The sequence below is a fragment of the Sprattus sprattus genome (assembly GCF_963457725.1).
Source record: "Sprattus sprattus genome assembly, chromosome: 18".
Taxonomy (NCBI): Eukaryota; Metazoa; Chordata; class Actinopteri; order Clupeiformes; family Clupeidae; genus Sprattus; species Sprattus sprattus.
In genome coordinates this window covers 22,995,173-23,003,020 of record NC_137916.1, presented here as the reverse complement: position 1 = coordinate 23,003,020, position 7,848 = coordinate 22,995,173, and the positions used below count along the sequence as shown (strand labels likewise).

General features: G+C 46.1%; 1 protein-coding gene across 1 annotated transcript; it reads left to right on the top strand.

The window, feature by feature from the left end:
- Positions 1 to 228: 228 nt before the first annotated feature.
- LOC308379180 (somatostatin receptor type 2-like) lies at positions 229 to 3,247 on the top strand (the record flags this gene model as incomplete). Its single annotated transcript, XM_080856238.1, has 2 exons — positions 229 to 936; positions 2,831 to 3,247. The coding sequence occupies 2 exons, from the start codon at positions 229 to 231 to the stop codon at positions 3,245 to 3,247; spliced, it is 1,125 nt and encodes a 374-aa protein (XP_080712364.1).
- Between the last annotated feature and the right edge of the window lie 4,601 nt (positions 3,248 to 7,848).

Here is a 7,848-nt window from a genome sequence, read left to right as displayed (position 1 = left end):
CCTTACCCATTCAGTAGCCATAGCGCAGATTCTGACAGATAGGCTGATGGGAAACCCAATCGTCATTCACATTCTCTCTGCCCCTCTTACTTATTGACTCAGTTTCATTAAACGTTGTGAGAACACTTGACATGTTATAGTTGCTATAGTTACGTGTTCATTCCTGCTCTGTCGGCAGGTGTGATGTCACTCAGCAGTGTGCCAGGGAAGTGACCTCAGTCTGACACCATGGAGGACCCTTGGCTGCTCCTCTCCCCCCCCCCCAACCTCAGCGAGCCGTACCTGTACGACAGCTTCCTGCCGTCCAACGAGTCGCAGGTGGGCTCGTACAACGACACGGACACCGACTTCCACCGCACCAGCACCGTCGTCATCACCATCCTCTACTTCGTGGTGTGCGCCGTGGGGCTGTGCGGCAACACGCTGGTCATCTACGTGATCCTGCGCTACGCCAAGATGAAGACGGTCACCAACATCTACATCCTGAACCTGGCGGTGGCAGACGTGCTCTTCATGCTCGGCCTGCCCTTCATCGCCGTGCAGCTGGCGCTGGTCAACTGGCCCTTCGGCCTGGCCCTGTGCCGTCTGGTCACCACCGTCGACTCCTTCAACCAGTTCACCAGCATCTTCTGCCTGACCGTCATGAGCGTCGACCGCTACCTGGCCGTGGTGCACCCCATCCGCTCCACCGGCTGGCGCAAGCCGCGGTTCGCCAAGACCGTCAACCTGGCCGTGTGGGTGGTGTCGCTGCTGGTCAACTTGCCCATCATCATCTACAGCGGCCTCATCACCAACCGTGACGGCCACTTCTGCACCATCGTGTGGCCCGAGCCCCAAGAGGCCTACTACACGGCCTTCATGTTCTACACCTTCATCCTGGGCTTCCTCCTGCCCCTGATCGTCATCTGCATGTGCTACCTGCTCATCATCATCAAGGTGCGACCAGCATTTACTCTCACTCCATTACACATGTTGATACCTGCTCATCATCATCAAGGTGCGACCAGCATTTATTCTTACTCCATTACACATGTTGATCATAATGATGATGACAGAGTTAAGGTAATAATGGTGATAATGATAATGATGATGTAAGAGTTACGGTAATAATGGTGATAATGATAATGATGACGATGATGACGAAGATGAAGAAAAACAGCTCATCTTCATCAAGGTGAAGCTTAACATTACTCTGACTCACTTACACATGTTGATCATAATGATAATGATGATGATGGTGATGATGATGATGGTGAGGACGATGACGATGATGAAAAAACATCATCAGTAGAATATTCCAGAAGGCAAGATTTGATATTTTAACTACAAAAATTGATGAAAGGATCTGAGTAAGTACAGTTCAGTGGGTCTGTTGATAAATTCCCAGAGCCTGGCCCTGGGCCTTGTTTTAGCAATTTTTACTTTATACCGAAATATACGATCTCTGAAATCAAGTTTAAGCTAATGATGTTTACAAATCAGCCTCTGGCAGGAACCCACATGAGAGTAGTGAACTGGAGGAAAGGATTTGGATGTGACTGTGATCTGTAGGCTGGTCGTTACATTGCCTCCGCAGAGCATAATGAGAGTGAGGAAAGGCAGGAAAGTCTAATAGGGACAGTAATGACTGTGATGCGAATGAAGTCTGCAGAAACAAAGATAATAAGAGCCACAACAATATATTAAAACATTAACATAATACCAAAGAACAACTAGGGGCAATCACTACTAAATCTTTCTGTTATGCTTATGTTAACAATTTTTAATTTTATTGTATTATTATAGTTAGTTTCTAATATGTAGGCACTCTGAGATTCCTGTGAATGAAAAGTGCGTTAAAAATAAAATGAATTATTATTATTATTTCAATGGTCCTGGCTGCAGGAATTATACAATGGCATCAATTAAAGTAAAAGTATGTCTTATAAAACAACAAAGGCATTGAAAAGATAATAAGCAAGCATGAAGATACTTTAGCAGATGCTTCTTATAGCCAGGTAATAGAATGAAACCAAGAAAGATTTAAATTATTATTAAACACATTGTCACATGTACATTAATCTAGTGTGCTTTAATGTGTGGGTGGGATGTAGGTGTGAGGATACGTCTCTATTTTTAGAACCTATTTCTATCTGTCAGCTGTGTTGTGTTAATGGACTGCTAAGTAATGAGCAGAGATGAAGCTCTTACTTATTTCATCTTCTCTGCAAATACATTTTGAGGTTTGAATTAAATGTTGAAAAATTACCAAAGCTAATTTCGCCAAGCGAGTAAATGTGAATCACATTAAAGAAATGACTGCACCTGCAAGTATACTGAAGGGTTCTGGATATACAGAAGTTGTGTTAGGTTGCAATGCAATTGCAATTAAACAAAGCAGTGTACTGAAGAAGGCAAGGCTTAGAATCTATGCTTGATCCGTTGTAGGACATTATTAGGATATCATTTTATGGAGCCACTGCACTTTTCTAACAGTATGAGGATAGTACATTCAGAGCTATTTACCTTTTACATTCATTTTTGAATTGGTCTTTTTTTTTCAAATTCAGCATATTGGTCCTCAAGCTTTCTGTTCTGTGTGTGTAAAAAAAGACCCATTGTTCGTACAGAGTCCTGGCTCTGTAGATGGGAAACAAACATAGTGACTCACCAGGCAAAGCAGTGAACAATTCCAGCCAATCAACACGTTGCTTCAGGAGCATGGAAGGGAGGGGTTTAATTTGAGTGGTCATTGACGTCAAACATCAACAACCGAAGAACTACCGAAGGCATCTTTCATCCAGCTTGATCCTTAAAGTGGGAATCTTTTTTTGTTTTTTTGTGTTTCCAGGTGAAGACGTCAGGCATCCGCGTGGGCTCCACCAAGAGGAAGCGCTCGGAGCGGAAGGTGACGCGGATGGTGTCCATCGTGGTGGCGGTGTTCGTCTTCTGCTGGCTGCCGTTCTACGTGTTCAACGTGACGTCCGTGACGGGCAGCATCAGCAGCACGCCGGCGCTGCGCAGCACCTTCGCGTGCGTGGTCGTGCTGGGCTACGCCAACTCCTGCGCCAACCCCATCCTCTACGCATTCCTGTCGGAGAACTTCAAGAAGAGCTTCAAGAACGTGCTGTGCCTGCAGAGGGCCAGCGGCCTGGACGAGGTGGAGCGCAGCAATAGCCAGCAGGACAAGACCACGCGCATGATGACCAACGACCCCACTGAGACCCAGAGCACACTGCTCAACGGCGACCTGCAGACCAGCATATGAGAGATGGACACGCGCATACATGCATACACGCCTACACGCATACATGCAGACAGCCTCCAGCAGTGACTCTACTGGTCAAAATATGAGACGGGTGGATACACACACACACACACATACACACAAACACAAACATACACACCCACACACACACACACACACACACATACATGTATACAACACATTACAGGACACATGTGCTCTACAGAACAGTGCCCTGCAGACCTAAATATGACATGGATGAATAGACAAACACACACAAAAACACACATTACAGGACAGTGACATAGCAACCACTTACAACATTCTACAACAGACTAAAATATGAGATGGATGGACAACTTATAACAGGACGGTGCCATAGCAGTTCACATAGACACACTCATATACACACATACAGAGACACATACAGACACCCACACACACACACACACACCCAAACACAAACGCATATGTATACAACATATAACAGGACAGTGACACGTAGCAGCCTTCACACAGGTACTCATATACACACATACAGAGACACAAGGTTGAATATTCATGTTGTATAGATCAGGGAATTAAGAGAATAAATTAGCATGTGGTACACAGTGTAAAAAAACATTCAGGAATGAGAGTATACAGATGGGGTATGGAGCGGCTGACTTCTATGTGGCTGTTACTTATCCAAAAGGGCCTATGGCGTGTGTGCTGATCTGCTGACCTTTCCATAGGGTGGAGGTGGATGGGTCTCATGATCACACATAATCACCGCCGCTAATCCTCAGCAGACTCCACATTCATTAGTATACAGATGAGACACACACACACACCCGCACACACATACACAAACAATCAAACTCACCCACACACACACGGACACATGCATACACACACACCCGCACACACACACACACACAAACAATCAAACACACGCATACACACACACACACAAACCTAGCACTATTAACCTTTACGGGGACCCTTTTTCATTTCCATAAAGATGAGAGCGCGACACATTCACACACAGCTGGCCTCTGGAGACCTTCCATTTGCACAGAGACGTACAAGAGGCTGCTGTTATTATTCATGACAGAAACACTTGGAGCCGGGCCACTCTGAGGCCGCCTCGCCTCGCCTCACCTATCCTCACCGAGCCCGGCACACCACACCATTCTCTTTCCATCCCCCTCTTCAAATGTCAGCACAGACGGCCGAGAAAGAGGACCCTGCCACAGAGACAAACAGACAGACAGACAGTCTGACTCACACACCAAAGCCTCACTCCCCCATGGGGAATCAAGAGAGCTAACAATCCAAGAGATGACTGGGGATAGGTAGGTCTGCGTGTCGGCGTGTGAGAGGAGATTGTTATGCTGGACTTCAAAATCCGGGGCCTGTCAGCGCAGCTCCCGATACTCACAGGCACCCGTGTCGCTCCGAGGAAGACGGCACACGCAGACCAAAGGCAGTGGGAGGAACGCTGAGCCAGAGCGGTGTAGCGGACTGACATTAGGAAGGTGTCAGTCTTCTGCGATCGTGTGTTTGTCCTATAAAGTCTGAAGCTGGGCAGTGATGAATTCGTCAGCGCAAATGTCGAATGTACTCATTTGTGTGTATGTGTTGGAGTAGCGTAGACTTGATTGTGTGCAGCATTTATTTTGAGTTGTGATGCCGGTAACCCACCTAGACACATCCTCTGTATGTTTTTTAGTTGGTGTTACATTTTTAGTTGGTGTGTGTGTGTGCTTTTAGTTGGTGTGTATGTGTTTGTGTATGTTTTTAGTTGGTGTGTGTGTGTGTGTGTGTGTTTTATAGGGTTTTGTGTGTGCGTGTTTGTGTGTGTGTGCTTCTGTGCACGATTGTGAATTTGTGTGCACATCTGTAATTTGGACAGCTTCATAGCAGGTCATGCCGGACCGACCATGTCAGGCTATTTTCTATTCCCTGTATACCGTATCCTCATCAGTGGAAGAATGGCGTGGGTTCATCACTAACCAAACTGCTGCTAGCCTGTACAGTTCTATAAGATGGGGGACCAGGCCTTGTCGCCTCTGTACCTCTGCCACCTCACCTGCTGCTCTGGAGCTGCCTCACGCCATGTATAGATTCTCTTTAACTGTCACCTATCAGTTGCTATAATCCATGTTTTAAAACCCTGTGTAAATGTTAATTTCAGTATTTTACGAGAGTTTTACTCAGAGTATTTATTAGTATTATTGTCTTATGTGAAGTATGTTGTGCAAAACAGATGTCGCTGCACCTGCTTAGCACTGTAATCACCTCAGTTTGCATGGACAGGAATGTACACATGGCATTCCCCACCTTAGACAAGATCTCTGGGGTGCGCTGGGATTTGTAGTTCAGTGATGGCGGCAGGTGTCCCTTTGAGTCCTCATTTAGCTGGCGAGGAGAGTGCACATCTCGGAGTGAAATCCTGAATCTGGTAAAGGGTGCATGACACACTGAAATCATATTAATCAATTTATAAATCATATTACCACATGTTGGCATGCTCTCCCCCTATCCGTGGGCTATACATTTATATACATATATACATAAATGTATACATAGATACAAGCGTACATCAATGCAGAGTGAACAAGAACTGTGAAGGTAAGAGTGGAGAGAAACATGCACATGCATTACCGCTTCTCTCTGTGGATGACGGAATATGTCGAATTATAATGGAATATATTGAATTATGTCCCTCAGAATCCACTTCTCTAGATGCATCTCTGTAAGCCATGTTGTGTGAGGACAGAAAGGCTTACACTGGTGAACCCTCCATGTTGTATAAAGACTGAGAGAAAGGCTTACACTGGTGAACCCTCCATGTTCAATGAAGACTGGCAGACAGGCTTACACTGATGAACCCTCCATGTTGTATGAAGACTGACAGAAAGGCAGTTGAAATTCAAATGTGTATCGATTCTCTGAAACGGTGGGCACCCTCCATGTAGACACTGCACTGTTTGGTTAGCCTAAACACTCAGTGGAATACCAACAGCAGTGGTATGGAGGTGAACCAACACAGCAGTGTGTGTGTGTGTGTGTGTGTGTGTGTGTGTGTGTGTGTGTGTGTACGTGTGTACATGTGTGTCTCTGTGTGGGTGTGTGTGTGTGTGTGCGTGTGTGTGTGTGTGTACGTGTGTGTGTGTGTCTTCATTCACCAGGGTTGTGCAACCATTACACAGTGACCATGACCAATCACCTTACCATGATGTAAAAAAAAACATAAGTGTGTGTGTATTAGAGAGAGAGAGAGAGAGAGATAACTCCTCTCCCTCTGTTGTTTTCCTGGCTCTGTAATGACTTGTCAACAAGCCTACAGAAGTGTGCATCAAAGAATGTGTGTTCTCCCAAGTGTGAGGAGGTGTGTATGCTTGATGCTCTCTTTCACACTGGTAATTTGAGAAGGGCTCGGGTGTGAGTGCCTCCGTCAGGCAGCCATACTCCTACTCACTCCAGACTCCCTCCACAACACACACACACACACACATACACACACACGCACACACACACACACACACACACACACACACACACACACACACACACACACACACACACACACACACACACACACACGCACACACACACACACACACAGACAGACACTTCTACCCATGCAAACACATGCACTCACAAAAACACACACGTTCACACAAACACACTTCCAATGCCCTCTACTGTGCCTTTATTGAGTAAACATTTTGTGTGTTTGTCTGACTGTGTGAGACAGAGAGTTTGTGTCTCCATGTATATAAATAGGCTTCTTTCCATGAATGAAAGAGCTACACTCAATTTCAACCCCCCAGGCGTTCTGTCTGTATTGTTTTATGGGTCATGCCAATGGGTGTGAACTTATGCTATTTTAAAGTATTTTGTTTTCAAAACACTCACACACTTCATGTTTACGTTCTCATGCAGACGTCTTTAGGACCATATCTTCTTCGACCACGACATATTTGTAAGAATTTAAACAGAGCTGCCGGTTTCCACCTCAAAACAGGTTGTTACCCAGAGGGGGGGAATCAAAAGCGAGCAAGAGGCCTGTTCAAATGTTCGCCGAGTCTCATGTCGTTGCCCTTCGCTGATAAGCTGCATTCGTAAATCTGTTTGATCATCTGGGAAGACTGAGCACGCTGTGGCTTAAATGGAGAAACTCACCCCAGGTGATTTATTAATTTGTATCTTTGTCTGGCTCCTATTGTTCTGTTCAGCTTCATTCAGCTTTGTTAATTGCTGTCATTTGGGTCCTTTGCTGTCACTGGACGCAGAGGCTAATAACTGTCAGTCAACTAGAAGAGTGTGATTAAAATGACACTGCAGATTTTCAGCGATGACCACGATGACCATGCAGACTTTAAACTGCCCGAGGCTACTCTGCAGAACAGCTGGCCTCATTACTCTCCCGTTCCCCGGAGATGAGGGAGCCCACACAGCAAAAGGACACCGCAGCGGATCCGCCGCGGAGGTGTCGCGGGTTCCGCAACGGACCCGCGAAACAGACCCGTATCGGGGTCCACTTGCACAGTCTAACAGATCCGGTACGGAGGCGGTAGTGGAGCCCGCATTGGCTCCGCACTGTATCCGGTCCGCATCCGTGCTTACCTCGA